This window comes from Biomphalaria glabrata, chromosome 2, assembly GCF_947242115.1.
Source record: "Biomphalaria glabrata chromosome 2, xgBioGlab47.1, whole genome shotgun sequence".
In the NCBI taxonomy this organism is placed as follows: Eukaryota; Metazoa; Mollusca; class Gastropoda; family Planorbidae; genus Biomphalaria; species Biomphalaria glabrata.
The window spans coordinates 56,940,941-56,967,198 of NC_074712.1; the positions used below are offsets into that span (position 1 = coordinate 56,940,941).

At 36.8% G+C, this 26,258-nt stretch overlaps 1 protein-coding gene across 1 annotated transcript in view; it reads right to left on the reverse strand.

Moving 5' to 3' along the window:
• Positions 1-656: 656 nt before the first annotated feature.
• LOC106052200 (endothelin-converting enzyme 2-like) overlaps positions 657-26,258 on the reverse strand; it is a 28,051-nt gene continuing 2,449 nt past the window's right edge. The window contains exons 3-11 of the mRNA XM_056021601.1: positions 24,561-24,656; positions 23,485-23,612; positions 19,242-19,428; positions 15,876-16,141; positions 13,889-13,999; positions 12,031-12,172; positions 10,241-10,393; positions 1,994-2,070; positions 657-906 (exon numbers count right to left, since the gene is read on the reverse strand). Coding sequence (XP_055877576.1) covers positions 807-906; positions 1,994-2,070; positions 10,241-10,393; positions 12,031-12,172; positions 13,889-13,999; positions 15,876-16,141; positions 19,242-19,428; positions 23,485-23,612; positions 24,561-24,656 — 1,260 coding nt within the window. The 3' untranslated portion in view covers positions 657-806. The remainder of the gene's footprint in view (positions 907-1,993; positions 2,071-10,240; positions 10,394-12,030; positions 12,173-13,888; positions 14,000-15,875; positions 16,142-19,241; positions 19,429-23,484; positions 23,613-24,560; positions 24,657-26,258) is intronic.

Here is a 26,258-nt window from a genome sequence, read left to right on the forward strand (position 1 = left end):
ATATCTCGAGATGTTATTATCTTTTTCAATGTGTCTGCTTTTGCCAAGTTATAATATTTCCAACTTGGTTGTCACCCCCACAATAGTGTCGACAGGTGCGGACCGCACCCTCATCCCCACTGACGCCACTGCTCTAAGAAACCTACTTCTTCCCAACAATTTCAATTACTATGTTGCAGTAGACGTAGTAAGAAACAAAAAAGGGGCCCGCACAACTTAACAGGTTTCCCATGCGAACAGCATAGGCTAATACACAAAACCTAGATGTAGTCACCAGCCAAATTTACCTTTTTTTTTTTAATTAGTAAAATTATAACGGTCTAAGTAGAGTATCCCCATTTTGCCAACAAGCTAGTAATTATTTTCTTAGCTATATACATCAAATGTTAAATTTTTAAGAAAATCATTAGAGTCTTTTTTGAGATCAGCGTTTGTTGTCAGGTAAAAGAAATAATTGTGCAAAACTTCAGCTTGGTCCTAGATTGGGCGTGGGACAAAATACGTGTACAAACATTTGGTCAGAAAAACAGACAGACAAATTGAGTTGATATAAGCTTTGTAAAAACTATTCCATTTTTGGCAATAAATAATACAAATTAGAGTAAGCAACAACGAAATTATTCGTCAGATCATCCATATGCATAAAGAGACACAGCTAAATAGCAACATTAATTTTATTTTTACTAACATTAATGCAGAACAATCCAAATTGAATTACACCAAATTTGGTTTTACACAAAATAAACGCTAACATTTAACAGAGTGTGTTGTTTTAAAAGGTAGGAAGTGTTCCATGGTTCAAGAGGTCACCAAACACTGCATTTCTTCTCAGGATTTAAAGTTGACATTTTTGAACACTTAAAAGCTCTTGCGAATTCTGGACTGTTTGCGATGACGTGAAGCGCCCTGTGAGAAGTGAATTATATTTTAGATGTTTGATTGACATTATAAACACAAAATGTGCATACCAAGGGTTAAATAAGATAAACACGCAAATCTGTATTGAGTAATTTGATACGCATATGTTATGGAGCTGGAATAATTTTTACTAATCTACAATATTAAATTATCGGTCCTTTTTGATATAGATATTTATACATATAAGTTGGCTTTTTCCCCCACAACTTCCGTCTCACCCTGTCTCTCTTATATATATAAGTAAGTTAAACCATATTTATGCAATGAAATCAATAAAAACGTGACATTAATAAACAATGCTACAATAGTACTTACATTTCTTCAATGCTAGTGATTACAAACAGTGTGCTAAAGCCTTGTTCCGCAAAGTTGTAATCGCCAGAAGTGGTAATAGATGTAAGCACTCCACTACCTATAAAATGCTACCTAATAGCATGCGTCTAAAATAGCCTCTGACAACCAGTCCAACTCCTGGCCTTTATGTGTGCTTAGATATTGAGTCCGGCGGAACTGTTCACACTAATAGGAGAATGGGCTAAGCCGAGTAACTGGCACCTTAACCAGTATGCTTCGGGTAGGAGGGGCTCGTTAGCCATGGCTGGCTACCCATCTAGGAGAAGAAAAACGCTGAATTCAAACCTCTGTTGCCTTGCAGCTATACCCAATCATGGGAAAGATTTTGGGAATCAACACTAAGGAAAAATCAGGAGCTGGCGACCCTGAGGCAGTTTGCAGCACCCAGTGCTACACCCTGGCAGAACCTGAGACGCCGCTGACCCCAGGCTGTATCGGCACTGCCGATCCTTTGAATACACCAGCTGCGTGGAGGGGGGGGGAATTGGTGTGTGGGCGACCACAGCTAATGCCAATGCATTCATCTTATTTCCATGAGATGATCCATAGTCGCTTGGCGACTGAATGATGCCATAGGATAAGCTTAAACAATTGCTCAATAGTAAATATGATGTCCAGAAAACACACCGCAAAGTGTTTATAAATTTAAAAATATTTCAAAATGAATTTCGTAGTTTTTATAATAAAAGAATAACAAAAAAATTGTACATAAGACTAATACCTGAGTTTATCTGGAGTGTACTGCCAGACTTTAATTCTCTCTAGCTCAAACTCCGGAGCATAATGACCACAAAAGTACTAGGATAAAATAACAACATTTGACAAGCCGAATTATAATTATTAGAAATTTTGTCTTCAACTGTCAATGAACTTTTTAAAAAAGGGGAGCTTAACCTATCATTAGTTTTGTACTCATAAGTGTCAGACCCAGGATCTTAACACAGTTTGGAACCAAAATAAAAACGCTTAAGAATCGAGTTGTCACTGAACTATGTTCGTGCAGATAATAGAATAAATGACGACCAATTAAATATCACACAATTAATACATGTCCATGGAAATCTTTTTAGATAATGCTCTCTGGACATTTAATTAGAAAATGCTCTCTGGCCATTTAGTTTGAAAACTCTGTCTGACCATCTAGTTAGAAAATGCTCTCTGGCCATTTAGTTAGAAAATGCTCTCTGGCCATTTAGTTTGAAAACTCTGTCTGGCCATTTAGTTTGAAAACTCTGTCTGTCCATTTAGTTTGAAAATGCTCTCTGGCCATTTAGTTAGAAAATGCTGTCTGGCCATTTAGTTAGAAAATGCTGTCTGGCCATTTAGTTAGAAAATGCTCCCTAACCATTTAGTTTGAAAACGCTGTCTGGCTATTTAGTTAGAAAACTCTGTCTGGCCATTTAGTTTAAAAATGCTCTCTGGCCATTTAGTTTGAAAACGCTGTCTGGCCATTTAGTTTGAAAATACTCTCTGGCCATTTAGTTTGAAAACTCTCTGGCCATTTAGTTTGAAAATGCTCTCTGGTCATTTAGTTTGAAAACGCTGTCTTGCTATTTAGTTAGAAAATGCTCTCTGGCCATTTAGTTAGAAAATGCTCTCTGGCCATTTAGTTTGAAAATGCTGTCTGGCCAACTAGTTAGAAAATGCTCTCTGGCCATTTAGTTTGAAAACTCTCTCTGGCCCATTTAGTTTGAAAACGCTGTCTGGCCATTTAGTTTGAAAACTCTGTCTGACCATCTTGTTAGAAAATGCTGTCTGGCCATTTAGTTAGAAAATGCTGTCTGGCCATTTAGCTTGAAAATCTCTCTGGCCATTTAGTTTGAAAACTCTGTCTGGCCATTTAGTTTGAAAATGCTCTCTGGCCATTTAGTTAGAAAATGCTGTCTGGCCATTTAGTTAGAAAATGCTGTCAGGCCATTTAGTTAGAAAATGCTCCCTAACCATTTAGTTTGAAAACGCTGTCTGGCTATTTAGTTAGAAAATGCTCTCTGGCCATTTAGTTGGAAAATGCTCTCTAGCCATTTAGTTTGAAAACTCTGTGTGACCATCTAGTTAGAAAATGCTATCTGGCCATTTAGTTAGAAAATGCTCTCTGGCCATTTAGTTTGAAAACTCTGTCTGACCATCTAGTTAGAAAATGCTCTCTGGCCATTTAGTTAGAAAATGCTCTCTGGCCATTTAGTTTGAAAACTCTGTCTGACCATCTAGTTAGAAAAGGCTCTCTGGTTATTTAGTTAGAAAATGCTCTCTGGCCATTTAGTTTGAAAACTCTGTCTGGCCATTCAGTTTATAAATGCTCTCTGGCCATTTAGTTAGAAAATGCTCTCTGGTCATTTAGTTTGAAAACTCTGTCTGACCATCTAGTTAGAAAATGCTCTCTGGCCATTTAGTTAGAAAATGCTCTCTGGCCATTTAGTTTGAAAACTCTTTCTGACCATCTAGTTAGAAAATGCTCTCTGGCCATTTAGTTAGAAAATGCTCTCTGGCCATTTAGTTTGAAAACGATGTCTGACTATCTAATTAGAAAATGCTCTCTGGCCATTTAGTTAGAAAATGCTCTCTGGCCATTTAGTTTGTAAACGCTGTCTGGCCATTTAGTTAGAAAATGCTCTCTGGCCATTTAGTTTCAAAACTAAGTCTGGCCATTTAGTTTGAAAATGCTGTCTGGCCATTTAGTTTGAAAACTCTGTCTGGCCATTTAGTTTCAAAACTCTGTCTAGCCATTTAGTTTGAAAATGCTGTCTGGCCATTTAGTTTGAAAACTCTGTCTGGCCATTTAGTTTAAAAATGCTCTCTGGCCATTTAGTTTGAAAACGCTGTCTGGCCATTTAGTTTGAAAATACTCTCTGACCATTTAGTTTGATAACTCTGTCTGGCAATTTAGTTTGAAAATGCTCTCTGGCCATTTAGTTTGAAAACTCTGTCTGACCATCTAGTTAGAAAATGCTGTCTGGCCATTTAGTTAGAAAATGCTGTATGGCCATTTAGTCTAAAAATGCTCTCTGGCCATATTGTTTTAAAACTCTGTGTGGCCATTTAGTTTGAAAATGCTCTCTGGCCATTTAGTTTGAAAATGCTCTCTGGCCATTTAGTTTGAAAACGCTGTCTTGCTATTTAGTTAGAAAATGCTCTCTGGCCATTTAGTTAGAAAATGCTCTCTGGCCATTTAGTTTGAAAATGCTGTCTGGCCAACTAGTTAGAAAATGCTCTCTGGCCATTTAGTTTGAAAACTCTCTCTGGCCCATTTAGTTAGAAAATGCTGTCTGGCCATTTAGTTTGAAAACTCTGTCTGACCATCTAGTTAGAAAATGCTGTCTGGCCATTTAGTTAGAAAATGCTGTCTGGCCATTTAGCTTGAAAATCTCTCTGGCCATTTAGTTTGAAAACTCTGTCTGGCCATTTAGTTTGAAAATGCTCTCTGGCCATTTAGTTAGAAAATGCTGTCTGGCCATTTAGTTAGAAAATGCTGTCAGGCCATTTAGTTAGAAAATGCTCCCTAACCATTTAGTTTGAAAACGCTGTCTGGCTATTTAGTTAGAAAATGCTCTCTGGCCATTTAGTTGGAAAATGCTCTCTAGACATTTAGTTTGAAAACTCTGTGTGACCATCTAGTTAGAAAATGCTATCTGGCCATTTAGTTAGAAAATGCTCTCTGGCCATTTAGTTTGAAAACTCTGTCTGACCATCTAGTTAGAAAATGCTCTCTGGCCATTTAGTTAGAAAATGCTCTCTGGCCATTTAGTTTGAAAACTCTGTCTGACCATCTAGTTAGAAAAGGCTCTCTGGTTATTTAGTTAGAAAATGCTCTCTGGCCATTTAGTTTGAAAACTCTGTCTGGCCATTCAGTTTATAAATGCTCTCTGGTCATTTAGTTTGAAAACTCTGTCTGACCATCTAGTTAGAAAATGCTCTCTGGCCATTTAGTTAGAAAATGCTCTCTGGCCATTTAGTTTGAAAACTCTTTCTGACCATCTAGTTAGAAAATGCTCTCTGGCCATTTAGTTAGAAAATGCTCTCTGGCCATTTAGTTTGAAAACGATGTCTGACTATCTAGTTAGAAAATGCTCTCTGGCCATTTAGTTAGAAAATGCTCTCTGGCCATTTAGTTTGAAAACGCTGTCTGGCCATTTAGTTAGAAAATGCTCTCTGGCCATTTAGTTTCAAAACTAAGTCTGGCTATTTAGTTTGAAAATGCTGTCTGGCCATTTAGTTTGAAAACTCTGTCTGGCCATTTAGTTTAAAAATGCTCTCTGGCCATTTAGTTTGAAAACGCTGTCTGGCCATTTAGTTTGAAAATATTCTCTGGCCATTTAGTTTGATAACTCTGTCTGGCAATTTAGTTTGAAAATGCTCTCTGGCCATTTAGTTTGAAAACTCTGTCTGACCATCTAGTTAGAAAATGCTGTATGGCCATTTAGTCTAAAAATGCTCTCTGGCCATTTAGTTTTAAAACTCTGTGTGGCCATTTAGTTTGAAAATGCTCTCTGGCCATTTAGTTGTAAAATGCTCTCTGGCCATTTAGTTTGAAAACGCTGTCTGGCCATTTAGTTAGAAAATGCTGTCTGGCCATTTAGTTAGAAAATGCTCTCTGGCCATTTAGTTTGAAAATGCTGTCTGGCCAACTAGTTAGAAAATGCTCTCTGGCCATTTAATTTGAAAACTCTCTCTGGCCATTTAGTTTGAAAACGCTGTCTAGCCATTTAGTTTGAAAACTCTGTCTGACCATCTAGTTAGAAAATGCTGTCTGGCCATTTAGTTAGAAAATGCTGTCTGGCCATTTAGTTAGAAAATGCTCTCTGGCCATTTAGTTAGAAAATGCTCTCTGGCCATTTAGTTTGAAAACGCTGTCTGGCCATTTAGTTTGAAAACGATGTCTGGCCAATAGTTAGAAAATGCTCTCTGGCCATTTAATTTGAAAACGCTCTCTGGCCACTTAGTTTGAAAACGCTGTCTGGCCATTTAGTTTGAAAACTCTGTCTGGCAATTTAGTTAGAAAATGCTTTATGGCCATTTAGTTTGAAAACGCTGTCTGGCCATTTAGTTTCAAAACTCTGTCTGACCATCTAGTTAGAAAATGCTCTCTGGCCATTTAGTTTGAAAACGCTCTCTGGCCGTTTAGTTTTAAAACGCTGTCTGACCATCTAGTTAGAAAATGCTCTCTGGCCACCTACCTAGAGAATGCTCTCTGGCCATCTAGCTAGAGAATGCTGTCTGGCCCAGTGGCGTACCGAGGGGGGGGGGCGGTGGGGGCATCCGCCCCGGGCGCCGGAGAGTAGGGGGCGCCAAAATAGGTATTACCGATGGCGTCACTAGGCAGTCGCGAGGGATGTGGTCCGCACCGGGTGACACTTATAAGGGGGTGACACCCAAGTGAAAAAAAACAACTTTTCAAAAGCAGACAACAACTTTAAATCTGGCACATATTGCGAACTTATTTACGCAAGTAGAATCTTCTCTCTCTTTTTTCTGTTCTTTGATTCTCTCTCTCAATATGTTTCTATAAATAATTTTGGTTCCATCAAATTAACCAAAACGTTACACCATACTAATTTTACTAGCAAAACATTACACCATACTTTCAGCGGCAAGGATCGGAAAACTTCTTTGATGTATGGAACTTTGTCATCGAGGCTATTGTGATTGTTGCAAGCTCTTGTTGCATTGTGCGATGGTGTAGAAGTTTGCTGTCATTTTTTTTATTCCCCCTGTATTAAAAAAAAATCCGCCTATCGTGTTAACGAGAAAGAGGGACAAGTGCGGTAGGTTAATAAAACATTGATGTGTTGTAGAGTAAAATAAGGGGTGACAATTGGATACTCTTGAAATAATATATAAAAATGAACTCACATGGCACAGTTGCCAATAACAAATTATTTACAGATAAATCCGCGTAAATTTTTGTATTAATTAAAGGAAAAGTAAATTTTTTTTGTTGTTTATTTTGGATAATGTAGAACTATAAATACTAAGTTTTAAGCATCCAGATAAAATTAATTATCAATTAGAATGTATTTAACGTTTGCAACTTCAATCATTGTAATGTAGAATATTTGTAAATATGTATTGAGCAGCTAATGAAAGAAAGTATATTTGAGGATTATGATAACAAATATAAAATGAGAGTTATCACATTACAATGTACATTGAAATTGTCATTTTAAAACACTTTAAATTAACTAGTAAATACAGATTTAGATCTGGGTATTACGCGCTCTATATAGGGGAGAGCACCCATGATAGGCTATCAGTCTCGTAAATGTTTTGCTAGATTTGTACGGTAAAATATGTCAAATTCCCTATGCATTTTAAAGTAAGCGATAATAGGCAGCGATTACGCTGCAGATTAAAGCAGACGCGTTTTCGGAAGTGTATCTAATTAGAAAATTTCACATTTATTTAATTTAATATTGTTTAAAGGTGAACTCTTCTTGCATCTACTGTCAGAAAGCAGATACTCTGTGATATTCGACGAAACAAATATTATGGAATAATGCTAAATTCAACACCTGATCTAGCACACCGGGAACAGTTATTAGAAGTTATTAGGTTTGTTGATGTAAATTTCAAAACCAAAAAAGTGACCATCAAAGAATCTTTTCTTGGTTTTATTCAGCTTCATGCAAAAGATGCAGCAACACTAGAAAATGTTATTGTTGAACAGTTGCAAGCAGACAACCTTCCTATAGCTGACTGTCGATCTCAGTGTTATGATAACGCAGCTGTAATGGCAGGAGAACTGTCCGGACTCCAACAAAGAATTGCCATTCGAAATCCTCAAGCATCGTTTGTTAATTGTAACAACCATAGCTTGAATTTAGCTGGATTACATGCTGCAAAACAGGATCCAGTTGTTGTTACATTTTTTGGTACAGTTGAGAAAATTTACGTTTTTTTCAGTGCTTCAACTGTTCGATGGGAGAAAATGAAAGAATTGTATTGGAATTACATTGAAGAGAGAATGTCCAACACGCTGGAGTGCAAGACAAGATGTGGTGAATGCAATCCACGAACAGTTTGATGGATTTTTACAGCTGTTAGAAAACCTGTATGAAGATGGTACTCAAACTAGTGAGACTCAGAATGATGCATACAGTTTGCTTCAAAATGTGATGAATTTCAATTTCATCACTCTACTTGATTTCTGGCATGCAGTTTTGTCAAAAATTGACCGGATTCAAAAACGACTGCAAGATCCATCAATGAATTTCCATGACGCAGCACTGGATTTAGAAGGACTGCAGCAACGGCTAAGTAGCATTCGAGAAGATGTTTGCATCACTGCAGTCAATGCAGCTAAAGTTCTGTGTGAAAATTTGGGAATTAGGATAGAAGGAAGAATTAAACGTCGAAAACAGATGCCTGGTGAAAACGCTGGTGATGCAGGACTCGCTGCTGTTGAAGAAATAACTCGCATTATGAAAGCAGTTATTGATAGACTAATCCAGAAGATGACAACACGATTTGGTCGTCTGAAGACGTTAGATGAAAAGTTTGGATTTCTATTCAACATCAGCAAATTGTTTGCTAATGATACCTCTAATGATATTCAACAGCACTGTGCTACGCTGGCTGACTTTTATAAAACTGATATCGATGGAACTGAATTGTTCGTAGAAATCAGTGACTGCAGTATGTTGCTGAAAACCCGGCCAGATGCTACCCCAAGCAGCCCATTAGAATTACTTTCATTTATTATTTCATATGGCAATGACATATTTTCAAACTTGCGAATTGCTTTGCAAATTATGCTTACAATCTCTGTGTCAGTTGCTAGCTGTGAGCGTTCTTTTAAAAAACTAAAAATCATTTTAACTTATTTGAGAGCTTCAATGGGTCAGGAGCGTCTGTCAGACTTGGCATTGCTAAGCATAGAAAAAGAGCTGGTCGAAATAATTAATTTTGATGATGTCATTGACAACTTTGCTAGTGCAAGATCACGAAAAGTAGTTCTATAAGAAATGGCTAATGTTGCTTCAGATTGTTCATTAACTTTGTTTACAATAAAAAAATAATTTATTTTATTGATTGGTGATTGTTTTAATGCAAATATAGATTACGCATACTAATAGGGGGGGGGGCGCCAACAGACTATGCCGCCCCGGGCGCCTGGCACCCTCGGTACGCCACTGGTCTGGCCATCTAGTTTGAAAACTCTGTCTGACCATACAGCGTTAAAGCGTTGATTCATTGAAGTGAGAAGCTTTTGTACTGTCTGTATTACACTGTTGCCAATTGTACAGTATTGGCTGAGATTTATTGAACATTATAGTGTTACTTTATTAAGGAGCCCTTAGTTGTCAAGAGAGGTTGGTGGTGTCTGTGGTGCAGTTTGCAGAGAGACTGAATAGTGAGAAACGTTACACAATATTTTTACCAATTGTTTTTGTTTAGCGCAATATCATACTTTCAGCTTTCTCAATACTCAATGATCCTATCACTTATCTGGACCAGTTGGGAAATGGAGTTGGGGGGGTGGGGGTGGACAAAGAAAAGAATATCCGGGTGGTTTTTATCGTAATTGGGTTTTAAAAGTATTTAAAACTATTTTAAAAAGTGAACGACCTGAATTCAAACTTGTGGCTCACGCCTGATCAGGCCGATGTGCAAACCAATCTGCTAGTGGGGTTTTTACCTTTACCGTTACCTATAAACTAAGGAAGATAGCCTCATGACACTCAAATAACTTGGCTCTCAAATCTAATGATGATATACCTATATATGTAAATACACTACACCTCATCCCAGTCTATTCATTATCATTATACCTTTTATACTTTTGTGTACAATAAACCTTATGTATACCTCTGAACATATATACAGTATTTGTTGCCTGCATTTTATCGCTGTGCCTGTGTATAATTTGTGCAAGTGTGGGTTCTCAAACTATAAAATCCCATAGACACCCTAAACAACCAACTATTAAACCACCTTGTCACATTCTTATAAATTTCAATAATTATTGTATTACCTGGTTCAAGCCAACAAAAAACAGTTGGTCTTCAGTTAGGTTCAGGTTTGGCAACGAATGTTTTGATATAAACGCATTTTTATAGGCTCCATAGGACAGCTTAAAACCTACATTGTCAGCAATAAATATATCTATATTTAATTGACCACTTAGCTGTAAAGAAAACAAAATATACATCAGATGTTGTGTGTTCTAGCATAGTGTTTAAATATTGGAATCTAATCGTAAGAAATTTTATTTCAACATTTAACTGCTATTTTCTATTTTATTTTGTACTAGCCAGATACTACCCGCGGCCTGCGGGCCTTTGTTTCGGCATTACTGATCTACTGAATTGAATTAAGACCTATGTAAAACATGGAGAATGGTCCATATATATATATATATATATATATATATAATGTTATGACTTTGCCATGCGCACCGCCATCCAAGACAGTACAGAAAGAAGGTGAGCACTATCTGTGACTAAACAAGTCGGATGTTGACATTATAGGGAGAACGATTTCCGCCCAAGGAGAGAGCCAATATGGAGATGATGTACTCAAGGCAGATGCCCCTTTGTGTTTGTCATGTCTCTATATAAATAAACGTCTATGTCCTCGTTGAGTTGCCTCCTGTCAGTTATTACAATATATATATTTATTTTGCCTGGAAATTAAAAATATAGAGTGTGACAGAAGTTAAGGAGTGTGTGTGTTTCTGACGTAACAATGTGTAAAGCTGGACGGATGCTTTGGTTGTTAGGGCTGATTATGATGTAACCACGAGGAAGTCTGTAGGAGTTTAGAGTATAAATAGGAGAGTGACCTTTGACGTAAGGAAAGGCATAATAGAGGCCAGGGACATAATTGTCAACTTAGTTAAATCTTGTTAAATTTATCTTTAATTCACTATTGTTTCTAGTTTCTACATATAGCTCCTCCTTCGTGATCGAAGATGAGCTCATTTCTCATTTCCTATGGACTCGAAGATGACTGTAAAGTCCAATTCTCGCTTTAAAAAGCCAACCGCTTACGTGGCATGGGTAGGTTTGGTCAGTTGCAGATAGGGCTGCTTCTTATCTCAGCTTTCTGTTGGTTCGGCGCTCTTTCATCCTAGCCACTTCTTGGTTCAAATCCTGAGACAGCTTCACGCCATAAGGAGCAATCGTGAGCCTTGAATGTCGATACCGCATTCCTTGAAGGAGCTCTTGAGAGTGTCTTTGTAGCGCTTGTATTCACTTCCCTGGGAGTGCTTTCTTGCGCACAACTCCCTGTACGAAGTCGTTTGGGAAGGCGATTGTCTGGCATGCGGACTACATGTCCGGCCTATCGAAGTTGGGACCTTTTCACTGTCGCATTGATACTGTTCATGTTGGACATGTCCTACATACATCTAAAATCAAGTTGAAACTACTAACTAATACATTCCAAATAGTTTAAAATTAAAGTTTTTTCAAGTTTTATTCTGCAAAGTTCTGCATTTATAAGGACTATTTATGTTAAGTTTGGCTAGCTGTTTAGCACTTCAAATCAACGACCGAGTTACAACAGGTAATTGTTTCTATTTAACTCTTGTCATCCTAATGACGGTGATTTGACCACAGTAAATTTGTTTTTTTGGTTTTATAAACATTATTTTGTGTTATAAAAAGTGCCTGCATTCCCATTTCGTTCTCTACGAAATAAAACATTTTATGATTACAAAGTTATTGAAGTTTAATCTTAACAGGGAAGTAAACTACAAATGAACACAATGAATTATGAGAAATAATTACGGAAAGAAAGAGTTAAAATTGTTCCTCTTACGTTTTTCCCATGTAGCTGGTAGGCATCAATCTGATCTTTCCAACATTCTGATTTGTTTGCATAGATGCTATTGTTATTTTTGTCCAAACTAAAAATAAGCGTGGTACCTATGTCTGTACCAATGGAGCCATACAAGTAGGCGCTGGGAAAGAAACACTCATTAAAACTCTATTTACTTTATACAGAGTCGGAGTAGAAGAAAGAAGACAAGGAGCAGGGGCGGATTACCATCCGATCCACGATTTACATCTACTCTTACATGCCTCATAATAAGAGTTTTGATAAGACATCCATTCTTCACCTTGGTCCTCACGTTTCTCTCTCTGCCTGTCTTTGGAGAAAGATTTCGTAGCGGGGAAAATTCTGAGATCTTGCAACGAACCAACCCAATAATATTATGACTCAGATAGAGGGGCATATTGAGAGACTCAGATAGAGGGGCATATTGAGAGACTCAGATAGAGGGGCATATTGAGAGACTCAGAAAGAGGGGCATATTGAGAGAGATAGAAGGGCATATTGAGAGACTCAGATAGAGGGGCATATTGAGAGACTCAGATAGAGGGGCATATTGAGAGACTCAGATAGAGGGGCATATTGAGAGACTCAGAAAGAGGGGCATATTGAGAGAGATAGAAGGGCATATTGAGAGACTCAGATAGAGGGGCATATTGAGAGACTCAGATAGAGGGGCATATTGAGAGACTCAGATAGAGGGGCATATTGAGAGACTCAGAAAGAGGGGCATATTGAGAGAGATAGAAGGGCATATTGAGAGACTCAGATAGAGGGGCATATTGAGAGACTAAGATAAAGGGGCATATTGAGAGACTCAGATAGAGGGGCATATTGAGAGACTCAGATAGAGAGGCATATTGAGAGACTCAGATAGAGGGGCATATTGAGAGACTCAGATAGAGGGGCATATTGAGAGACTAAGATAGAGGCGCATATTGAGACTCAGATAGAGGGGCATATTGAGAGACTCAGATAGAGGGACATATTGAGAGACTCAGATAGAGGGGCATTTTGAGAGACTCAGATAGAAAGGCATATAGAGAGACTTAGAGGGACATATTGAGAGACTCAGATAGAGGGGCATATTGAGAGACAGATAGAGGGTCATATTGAGAGAATCAGATAGAGGGGCATATTTAGAGACTCAGATAGAGGGTCATATTGAGAGACTCAGATAGATGGGCATATTGAGAGACTCAGATAGAGGGGCATATTGAGAGACTCAGAGAGAGGGGCAGTAAGGTAAAGACAGAGACAGAGCGGTACACGAAGAGATAGAAGAGAGAGAGAAAGGGAGAGAGAGAGGGGAATAGGTCGAGAGAGAGAGGGAACCATAAGCAAAGAAAGAGAGGGTCAAGAAAGAAAGAGAAAGAAATAGAGAAAAAGGTGATGGACATATAAAAGGGAGCGCTCTAGAGAGGGAAGGGAGACAAAAAAAGAGAAAAGATTTGGGAGAGACGAGATAGAGAGAGACAAGAGGAAAAAGATATGAATGAATAGTTAAGGATAGAGAGAGAGAGAGGGAGAGTTTTAGGTGAAAGAGTGAAAAACAAAGACTAAGAAGAGAAAGAGGAAATGTAAATTGGAGGAAAGTGTGTATGTGTGTGTGTGTGTGGGTGTATGAAAGTAAAAAAAAAGTAAAGATGAAAGAGTAATGAAGAATAAAGAAAAAAAAAATTGAATACCGTGTTTACCTGTTCTGAAAGGAAAATCTTTAAAATTAAACTTGTAACAAAGTAGGGGAAGAATATAACCAAACACTTAAATAAGAAGAGAAAATGTCAAAATATGTACATTGTAATCAATGAATATCAAGACATCAACAATCAATAGTACCTACTCTGGATAGGAAGCTGATGCAAGAGGTTCCATCAAGATGCCAGTTGGTACAAATAACTCATTGAATAAATTGTTTTGCTCGGTACTCACATCATAAACGTATTTACTTTTTCTTGAGAAAGAGATTTTTAAAGCGTAAAATTTAGTTTGAATAAAACTTAACAAATAAAAGCTGTAAATATACCCTATTTTCTTTAAAGACAATCCTTTATACAACCTGTCTTTCTTATTCTTAATCTCCAAATCAATCCATCTCTTTGTTTTTCTTAATCTCTAAATCTATACTTCTCTCTTTTTCATAATCTCTAAATCTACCATTCTCTCTCTTGTTCTAAATCTCGAAATCTATCCTTCTCTCTCCAACTTCACTCTTCTCCTTCTCTCCTCCTCTGTTTTCGACACAATTTAATACCAAGTAGCACTAAAATAAACGTAAGTAACAAAAATCAACAGTCTTGAGGCCAATACTGTTTCTAATGTACATAAATGACATACCATGAGCTCAGATACAAATTTAGATTATTTGCGGATTATCGAATTATAACTATATTAATTTCTCTCTCTGTATATATATATATATATATATATATATATATATATATATATATATATATATATATATATATATATATATATATATATATATATATATATATTGTTACGAATCTCACTATCCAGGCTCTCTGCAAACTGCACCATACACCACCAACTTAAAGAACTTGATAACTCAGGGCTCCAAAGTAACGTAACACTTTAATAGTTGAATAAATAACATCAAACACTGTACAATTGGCAACACGTACACTGTACAAATATCTCTCCGATAACAACGTACCGCCGTATCAACTCTTGCACTGGCCTCTCCGTCTCGTTCCGGGCTTGCACTGGATTCAACAGTTCAGGACTGACTTCACACACTAGACTCGTTGTGTCGGACTCGATCGCAGACCAAGATCAAGACGCCAGCCGTCTCAACTGTACTTGACAGTACTCCGCACTGAACCGTCGTAATGCTCCGTACAGAACCACACCGCTGAACTGTGCTGTAGTCGACCGGACTGTAGTGAACCGGGCTCTGAACCCCTGCCGTGAACCGTCTTGACTGCGACACCTCCGCTCTTATATAGGGTCCCTACTGGCCTTCTCGAACCGGACAGAACGCCGCTCGACGTTTCTAGGTGGTCAGATGACTACAACTCTCGTGACGCTCCTGAGCTATGTTCACGACGTCGATCCTTCCCGGACCGCCGTCGATCCTTCCCGAACCGCCGTGTTGACACTCGTCTCGGCTGACAGTCGTAACTCGTCACGGTTGACCGCTCGTCTAGCGCTGGCCTGGGGCGATTTGCGTCGGCTGACTACACTCACACCAATACCCCCATTTGTGCCACCACCAGGTTTATAACAATATATATATATATAAATACATAGTTCAATTTCAGGAGTAACAGACAAGATTTTTTTCTCTACCACTTCAGCTGGAGAAATTTACAGAGAGAGAGAGAGGTCACCATGCATCGAATTTATCGATCTGATAATAGCTTTTGACATGGTCAGTAGAATTGTTATTTTGAACTCTGAAGGGCTATAGGAAACTCTCTAAAAGGTTCATTGAAAATATTTTCATGAGGAAACAAAATGTTAAGTGAAATTTAATGGAGCTCAATCATCACTTTTTGATGTCAGCAGCGGTGTCAATAAACAGACAAACAACTATTAGGCCACGCAGTGAAAACTCTGGTTTGACCGTTATAATTTTTGAAAATATTATCTTCAAATTAAAATGTCTATTTCGAACACACTTTCAGCGGGTATCTCGCACTCGACTCCAATGTTTTTTTGTATTCATAGAAGAGTTGAATCTATAAATAGACTTTCATCAAATTTTGAGCAGTCTTAAGTAAAACTGACCTGGACTGCAAAAGAAGAACTTGATGAAAAAAAAAAATTATGTTATAATACTACATTCAAATGTATTTTGTACTTACATTACCTCTGGAGGACTTCTGTATCGTCTTGCTCTCCTGTTATTTCTAAACCTGACTATGTTAGCACGATTTTGTAGATAGTCTCCTGCCACAGCTTCAAGAGTTTCATATCTCTTATCAATTGATACTGGGTCAGTAATCCAGTCTTCACCACCGATTGATATTTTCATGGATTTCAGTCTTTGAATGACTTTTGAATCAATCCAGTCTGAGTCCTCAAACGTTATGACGAACTGATGTTCTAGACCATTTATAATAAGAGCAGCCTGTCAAGTGTTTAAAAAAAAATTGTCAACAATCATTAAAATGTCATCGTCAAAAAGTCATAGTCAAAAAGTCATAGTCAAAAAGTCATCGTCAAAAAGTCATCGAAGGCCACAACGATCATCTCATACTTTCACTTGCCTGACATAACGCTACATGTTCCGAGATAGATTTGCTTACTTTTAGTAGTGGCTGTAAAGTAATGGACTTAATTGTTTATTAATACTGGGTAAAAGAGCATTTTTACTGACAGGTATAAATAAGAAATTAAACTATTAAAAAAACACACAAAATTTTTTTTAAAGGAAACGTGTATAATTTAACAAATGAAAAGGCAAACTAAATAAATAAATGAAGTTTGAGAATAATAAATAAAAAGAAATAAACAAGGTTACAACACAGTTTGTGTGGAAACACAAACTAAAAATCGGACCCCGAAGTGGTCCACACAGGAAGGAAAAAATGCAGGTTTCAATATTTTCAGAAGAATATTGGTATTAAATTCTATCAGAAGTGGTCCACCCAGGCAGGTAAAAAGGCAGATTTCAATATTTTCAGAAAGAATATCATAATGAAATTCTATCAAAGGCAAATGACAGAGAAGAATGGAGAAATAAGAATGACAGATCCTGTGTGGTGCACCAAAGGTCCAACAGACCAAGGGATAGGTGAAAGTGAAGTTAGATGTAAACCTGGCCTAACTGATGTCTTATAATGAGTATCTAATTGATCTAATTGTTTTGTAAAGAGTCAATCTCTTATTAATGCCTCGAGAAAAAAATATTTCTTTGAAATTATGAAATGCGAGCTGTATCCCACAGTCGTATGAATTAATTATAATATATAGAAAATTAATTGTTTAAATTATGTTCAACTTATTTGCACAGTAAATAGATTTTTTCTCTTTAAAAAAAGAAGTTCACATTTTTTTTTGTAATTGTAGTATATAGTACTAAAAGTATTTAGTATGACAAAACTTACATAACTTAGCAATACAATTGTAAAAAAAAAATATTTTTTCTTCAAAAATCTAAAACCATTTGCATAGATGTGTTATAAAAATTGTAAATGGTCATATCCTATACTAAAAAAAGCCTCCAGTGTTTGTTACTATTAATAGTGAATAATTGTAATAATGGTGTAATTTTATAAAAAAAAACTGCTTTTGAATTGATTAAAAAAAATTAGATGTTTTGCTTATAGAAAAGAATAAAGTAGCCGTTGCATCAGAACTTTGAAAATCTAAAATATCATGATGTTCGATTTTCATTTTCTCTTCTGAGATCTAAACGGGATGGACGGACAGACGGACGGACAGGCTACACAAAACTAATAGCGTCTTTCCCCTTTCGGGGACGGCTAAAAATATATACCATGCGAATCGGAATATGGCGTTGTATTTTCCAATACTGTCCATAATGTACATACAAATCCTTTCAAAAAGTTTTTTTCTATATGTTGAAAGTGTAAAAAAAAAAAGCTATAGAACTCTTTATTAAATGACTTTTTGTTTTGTGTGGAAGGTTTTTCCGTCCGTCCGTCTGTCCTTCCATCCGTTCGTCCCGTTTAGTTCTCGTAAACTAGAAAAGATAGTGAAAATCTGACATCATAATATTTTTTGAAAATATTATTTCAAATATTAAATATTTTTAAAATCACTTATGCAAACAGTTTTTTCATAAAATAACATCCCTTTTAAAACTATTCACTGTTAATAGTAAAAAAACACTGGAGTTTCTTTATAGGGGAGAAAACTATTTACTATATTTTTAACACATTTATTCAAATGGTTTTAGATTTTTTGTCAAAAAATATTTTTATTACATTTGTATTGCTAAGTTATGTCATACTAACTACTTACATTTACACACACACACACACACACAAATGTTTTCTTTTTTTAAAGAGAAAAACATCTATTTAGTATGCAGATGAGTTGGACATAACTTAAAACAACCATTACTAAGTAGTTTTCATATTATCGCGTGAACCGCAGTGCATTCATCGATCCATTTCTTTTTTAATTTAGGGTTTGAATAAGAGAGTGTCCCTTTACAAAGCAATTAGATCAATTAGATATTCATTATAAGACATTAGTTAGGCTAGGTTCACATCTAACTTCACATTCACTTTCATCTATCCTTTGGTCTGCTGGATCGATGGGGCACCACACAAGATCTGTCAACCTTCTTTCTCCATTCTTCTCTGTCATTTTTCTTTGATATAATTTCATTATGATGTTCTTTCTGAAATTATTGAAAACTTCTTTTTTTACCTTCCTGGGTGGACTACTTCGGGGGCCGATTTTGAGTTTGTGTTTCTACACAAACTGTGTTTGTAACCTTGTTTTTCTTTTAGATTATCATCCTCTAAAATCTTAAAAGAATGTCAGATAACAGAGGAGCGAAAATCGTATACAGGCAAAAACCAAAAGGCAGGGGACCCAAAGGCAGACCCCGAATGCGATGGATTGATGATGAGGAAGCAGATTTGCATCAGCTTGGGGTTAGGGCGTGAAGACGAAAGGCCCAGGAGAGATCTGAATGGAAGGATGTGTTGAAGCAGTTCAGAGCCCTCCATGGGCTGTAGCGCCACTAAGATGGATGGATGGATTGAAAATCTTTCGCAAACTATATCTATATATGCATTTTTTGTTGTTTTACACAAAAGATCTAAATTATACAAACATCAACCGCCTTTACGTTTCCCCAACTAATGTCAAGTACCCATTAGAGCTGGGTGGAATCAGAGGCGCCCTAAAAATCTAGAAATTAGCATCTATTAGAACCCGGAACTTTTCGGTTCGGAAGCCAAGTGCTTTACCACTCAGCCACATTTAATTTTTTACCCTTTAATTCAAAGAGATAGATAAATTCTTTTAAAAGACGCCTCTCTCTCTCTTTCTCTTTCGCTCTGTCTCTCTCTCTCCCGCGCTCGGGTCCTATGACATGTGTTCAGCATCGCCACTATATTTCTATCCTATTTTCTTATCCAATACAGACGCGTTACTTCCAAAAAGAAGACGGTTACGTTATAAAAATATATATAAGAATATATATATATATATAAGAATAATATATATAAGAAACTTTGGTGCCTTACCATGGTATGAAGCTCTGGAGAGAGATGTTTCTCCACAAACAGTGAAGATGATGGATACATCATATCATTCATAATAAAGAGTTGTAAGCATTTCTCTGATCGAGTGTTCGCTTCTACTGGCATGTATGAAGGGAAATAACTGCGTGCAAGTTCGACGAAATTGTAGACAATATAGTTGGCTAAAACTCTGAAATAGCCACAAATAAAAACACTCTTTTAACTCATCTTTAACTCATCTTTAACTACTTTGTTGTATCTAGGTGTTTTTTTTTTACTAAATCTTGGAATTAATATCAATCTATTTATTTATGTGCCCATTCTTTAGCTTTAGAGCTACTATGGTTTATCTTGAACAATTTTTCACGTGGCTGTAGTGCTCTATTTTGGAGAGACCTTCATGTCCAGTAATATCGCAGGTTAAGGTGGCTTTCACTTTGGTGGTAGAGAAGCTGCCATATTTTGCATGGCACGCTTTTCTGTCCATAGCGTTCTTGGTCTCTCTCCATCTAGTGTGGTCTAGAGCTATGTCTTCCCAATGGTCAGTATCAATGTTCACTGATTTGAGGTACCGTTTTATTACAACCATGTAACGAAGTTGAGGGCGACCAGTTTTTCTTGAACCAGACGCGAGTTGCTCGTAGAGAATGACTTTGATATTGTCCTCCATCTTGCGAACATGTCCAAACCCTCGCAGACGGCGTTATCTAAGGACTGTATATATAGTTCGTCCATCGTGGTTCGATGATGACCACTTTGTCATCCAGGGAGCTGAGAGCTTTGCACTGGGGTTTTATGCCTCCTCATGTGGCTGGTGAGACCTGTGTGAGCCCGGAATGTTCGGCTGCACACTGGGCAGGTTATTCCAGCTGGGGCTAGTGTCATTTGCCTTGCTTTTCTTTTTAGGCGTTTTTCTTCTGCCAGCGTTGTTCCTTTTTCCTCAGCAACCTGTGCGCCAATTTTCACAGCGCGACGCCATGATACTTTGTCATGTGCCTCTGTCTCCCATGTGCCTGGGTCTATGCTGAACGCCTTCAGAGAAGCTTTGAGGGTGTCCTTAAAGCGCTTTCTTTGACCAACTTGCAAGCGCTTTCCTTCGCTTAGTTGGCCATACAAGAGTCGTTTAGGGATGCGGTGGTCTTCCATTTTGCAGACGTGACCTGCCCATTGCAGGTGGGACTGCATCAGGATTGTGTGGATGCTTTGCAGACAAGCTCTTCGAAGGACTTCAGTATCTGGTATTTTGTCTTGCCGTTTGACATTTAGTATTTTTCTCAGACATGTCATGTGGAAGTGGTTCAGTTATTTTGCATGTTTCCTGTACACTGTCCATGTTTCTGAGGCATAGAGCAATGTAGGGAGGATGACGGCTCTATAGACCCCTAGCTTTGTATTTGTGGTGATACCACGTCTGTTACAGACATTTGTAGACAGTCTGCCATATGATGCACTGGCCTTGGCAATACATTATAAAAGTTTTCGACAGAGAAGGAGCAGAGAAGGACTCTGGAAGATCATGTCAAAGTATGGCTGTCCACAAAAATTCATAACCATGGTGTGACTATTTCATGATGGTATGAAGGCTCGTGTCCAAGAAAATGGAAAACCATCAGAGCCCTTCGAAGTATCAAACGGATCTCAGTATTGCGCACTCTTTCTTCCCACGTGATTTTCAAGATCTTTTGGAGATAGCGCATCTATCTATCTATCTATCTATCTATCTATCTATCTATCTATCTATCTATCTATCTATCTATCTATCTATCTATCTATCTATATATCTATCTTTCTATCTATCTATCTATCTATCTATCTATCTATCTATCTATCTATCTATCTATCTTTCTATCTATCTATCTATCTATCTATCTATCTATCTATCTATCTATCTAAATATCCACCCACTCACCCACCCACCCACCCATCTATCTATCTATCTATCTATCTATCTATCTATCTATCTATATATCCACCCACTCACCCACCCACCCATCTATCTATCTATCTATCTATCTATCTATCTATCTATCGATATATATATCCACCCACTCACCCACCCATCTATCTATCTATCTATCTATCTATCTATCTATCTATCTATCTATCTATCTATCTATCTATCTATCTATCTATCTATCCACCCACTCACCCACCCACCCATCTATCTATCTATCTATCTATCTTTCTATCTATCTATCTATCTATCTATCTATCTATCTATCTATCTATCTATATATCCACCCACTCACCCACCCACCCATCTATCTATCTATCTATCTATCTATCTATCTATCTATCTATATATATATATATCCACCCACTCACCCACCCACCCATCTATCTATCTATCTATCTATCTATCTAACTATCTATCTATCTATCTATCTATCTATCTATCTATCTATCTATCTATCTATCCACCCACTCACCCACCCACCCATCTATCTATCTATCTATCTATCTATCTATCTATCTATCTATCTATCTATCTATCTATCTTTCTATCTATCTATCTATCTATCTATCTATATATCCACCCACTCACCCACCCACCCATCTATCTATCTATCTATCTATCTATCTATCTATCTATCTATCTATCTATCTATCTATCTATCTATCTATCTATCTATCTGTACACAATAGCGTCTTTATAGTCGTGGGCTGCCTTCATTAGTAAATGACTGAGGCTCATCTGCATGTGGTTGTAGAGCCCTACTTTGGAGAAACAACGCCCCTTTTTGGTGGGCTATATTTTTGTCTTTAAACAAACCGCCCATCGCATTCTCCTTCACATGTAAAGAACCGCGAGAAGTCAAATTTAAAAACAGTAGCACTAATTGATTTGGTTTTTACCATGGTTTTACGCTGTCTTTAACAGATCATTTATTTTAAATTAAGTATTAAAAAATTATGTAAAATGACTAACGAGATTACACATGAAAATTACTCGCATTATCACGATTTTGTTTTCAAATCGATTAATACTCCACTTTTTAAATTATTGAATAATACAATTTTAATTATATAGTTAAATAAACTACTATTGTTGAATGCACTAAAATTGGATAATGGGAACTTTGTGTCGCAAGCAGTGTAATGATATTAGAAATGTTAGGCTTTAGATTAGTCAAAGCAGGGCAAAAGTCTCCTCTGGTGGCCACAACATTGAATTCAAATTTCAACTATTTAAGTTTAAAGAGATGTTAAAAATAATTATTCCAATTTCGACCACAATTTTGGTGTTTAACTGGAACATTTAAATGCAGCCATATCTCTGTGCCCTAGACCGCAATAAGTGAAGAGAAATAGTGACCAAGAAAGCTATGGACAGCAAAAAACACGGACCTCAGCTGTGAAACAAAAGCGTGTCATGCGAAGAAATGGCCAGCTCTTCTACCACCAAAGCGAAAATCACCTTGACCTGCGATATTTGTGGACGGGAGTGTCTCTCCAAAACATGGCTCCACAGCCACTTTTGCCGTGAATTTGTTTATTTTGATTGTCGCCCCTAATGTTTGTTTACATTTGTTAGAATGTCTACTGAGCTTATTTCGTGTCGTGATCTTAACTATGTGGGAGTTGCTTGTTATTCAGTATAATACAGTTTTAGATGTAATATGGTTTTTGTTATGTTGTTATAAGCCTTGTTATAAAAATAGTACTTCCGACTTGAAACGTAAGAGTGTGGCAATAATAACCTTTTCCGGCTTAAATAGTCTTATAAAAACAAAATGTTTAATCGCGTCTGATTTTCTATTTTTCTTTTTTTTTTTTTATCTTGTTTTTCTTGTTTTCTAATATTCGTGGGAGGCCAAGTGCGCTTAAACTTGGCTTGGCTTGGCTACCTAGAAGGGGGCTCGAGGTTCGACACCCGACTCGGGCAGAGTTGTGTTTACTGAGCGCCTAAAGGCACCACGGAAAACCAACTCTTAGATACCCTCTCCCCCCTCCCCACTGGTCCACAAATGAGATTGGACCAAAGCGCTCTGAGCATGCTATAAGCATGAAAGTAGCGCTATATAAAAGCTTTAATAATAATGAACAATGTCACAATCGTGGAGTTTTTCTGTTATAAAAATAGAATCGAATCCGGTTAATCGGACAACATCGGGACATTTTGATGCTAATAACCGGCTGGTCTCCTTTGCGCATTTGTCTATGCAAAAGTGTCTGTTTCGTTAGTTTATGACTCTGTCAGAATAAAAAAAAGCTTTTCCGATTAACTGGACTGTATCTTGCTTACTCTTTGTCGGTTCCTTGGATGATGTATCTGAGCCTCTTAAAGTAATCAAGCGCATCTACATTCATTTCATCATCTTTAGTTACAAACTTTTGACCAGCAACAGTAGAAAAATATTTGTCTACGTCGATCTGTAAATAAAAAAAAATAAATAAAAGAAAATATAATGATATCACAAAATATCGTAAACCATAATGATTGTGGGCAAAATAAATGCAATGCAAAAATATTTGTCACATTAGTTTTATAAGGGAATATTACAACGATATGTTAAATTAAATATTTTGTTTAGACAGAAGAAAAAGACATTGTGACATCAACTTTTAATGTTACCCACCAGCTGCGCCCGATAATCTGTGCCCAGTAAATAGTTCTGTTTACTCCTTATTACGTTCTGACACGCTTGTTCTCCCACTTGCCATTCTCGGATCAAGTTGAAATTGTGCATAAATATTAATAATCGATAACAATACACGAATTAATCCAAAAGTTAACCAATTATTCAGTCATATAGTACTGATCAATTAATTTTGTTTTATTTATTATAAATTAAGATAAACCACGTAATTTTTAGATAAATGGCAGTAATTTGCGGTTCCTGCCCTTAGAAAAGCTTTGATATTTTTTTTAAAGTATATGTTTTCTATAGCTTGTTAAGAAACTTATTTTATGTATATATGATCATTGCAGATTGTGATGTAGATATTTCTGTTGTAATAGTAAGTGTAGCTAAGATTGCAATCATCTGGCATTTAGTGCTCTTGTATATTCAAAAAATGCTTTTCAATGCTTTGAAATATATTTATTATCTATAGATAGATTATTATTTATAGATTATTTGAAATGTTTTCAAAATATAAAATCTTGTCGCTATATTTTCTCTTTTTTTTCTTTTATAATAAAAGATTAACTATTTAATCACATTGGGTGGCAGGTGGCCAAGTGGTTATGCGCTTTTCTTCCGAACCTGGGGTCCTGGGTTCGAATCTCAGTGAAGACTGATTTTAAATTTCTGGATTTTTAATAAGCACATTGACTAACAGACATTGACTAACAGACATTGATGTTAAGACATTTACCCATGATCCTAGTACGGTCTGAAACTCTCCTACAGTTATTCTTTTTTCAAACGTCAGATTAGTTCCCTTGTTTTTTAAATCATAAGGAAGGAATATCTAGACAGAAAAATGTGTTCATATTGACATCGTATTGATACAAGGGCTAATATTTGGGGTGCACCGGATAGTCGCTCCGGCTTCTGCCGAATATTCGGCAATTTTTCAATATTCTGCTCCGGTCGAATATCACTAGTAAACCGGATAGTAAAAACTACACCGCAGTACCTATATTTCTATTAATATTATTATGCGACAAACGGAGGTAACACTTAAATACCGAAACAACACAGGCGAAAGGCAAACAATATAAAGGTAGTCGACGATGATAAACGATGTCCAACTAGTTTAAACTAAATCTCCACGTCAATAAAAAATATACCAATACTCATAAAGTGGACATGATTCAATAATGCCAGTTCTGAAATACATTAACGTTTTTGTTTCAACTAAAAGAATTTGTTTTTAAAACTATAAACTATGTCTATGCACCAAATATCTTTTAGTACAATGACAAGGCGTGTTAATCTAAACAGAAATAAAACTTCACATTATAAATTTGCATTACATACATAGCAGCGATGGCTGAGACATTTTTTTTTCTTGACCTTCGAATGGACTAATTAACATGTAATAATTTTAACTACGTAACGCAGAGCAGGCGTCTGCCTAGATGTGCGGGTATATCTCCAGAGGTAGAGATGAACAGCCCCCACCTTCTTTTCTTAGTTTAGTCCTTAACATTGAGTTCACAGATACACAGCTGACCATGTTAAGCCAGATGTCAGCGTGTTGACACTGTCTAGAGGTCACATCTTATGAGGGAACTGAGTTTGTTTACTTGGAGAAGAATTTTTATTAGGGGGCTGGACTACAAGCCATACCTCTATAAAGTTAATCTGGTATGAGTTTGTTTATTATGAGATAGGTTATCAATCAAGGGTCTGGACCACAAGCCACACCTTTTATACTATTAACCGGGTAATAAGTTTGTTTACTTTGAGTTAAGTCTTAATTAGGGGGCTGGACTACAAGCCACACCTCTACGCTGTTACTAAGATTGCTAACTTGGAGATAAATGTCAATTATGAGGTTGGACATAAAACACACACCTACAAGAGTGATATTTTGCAACCCTAAAACCAAGAGTATATTATTAATAATTATTATATTTAATAGCTTAGTAACTAATTTTAATGTAGATACAAATAGAAAGGATCTGTGTATATTAGCATAAAAGACACTGACCAGGGGTATCTTTAAAGGGAGGGCTCAAGAGACTCAACACCCCCAACTTCTTACTTGTTTAATCCATGACGCTTAATGTATTGATAGACAATGACCATTCTTAACGCAGAATGGATTAATGCAAATTGTTAAGACATATTGACACTGTCTAGAGATCACTAGATAATGACACTAAGTTTGTATACTTGGAGAGAAATGTCAATTAGGGCGCTGAACTACAGGACACACCCCTACAAGTATTTTGTTACACAAGCCACGGGTATAAAAGTGGCTTGTAAGGGCCTTTAGTAAATTGAACAGCAATTATAATGGCTGATAAAAAGTCATCACTTATATGGCATAACTTTAATGTCAAAACAATGGACAACTCTAAAGCAGTTTTCAATGCTTGTAAAATAGTACTGTCACGTGGTA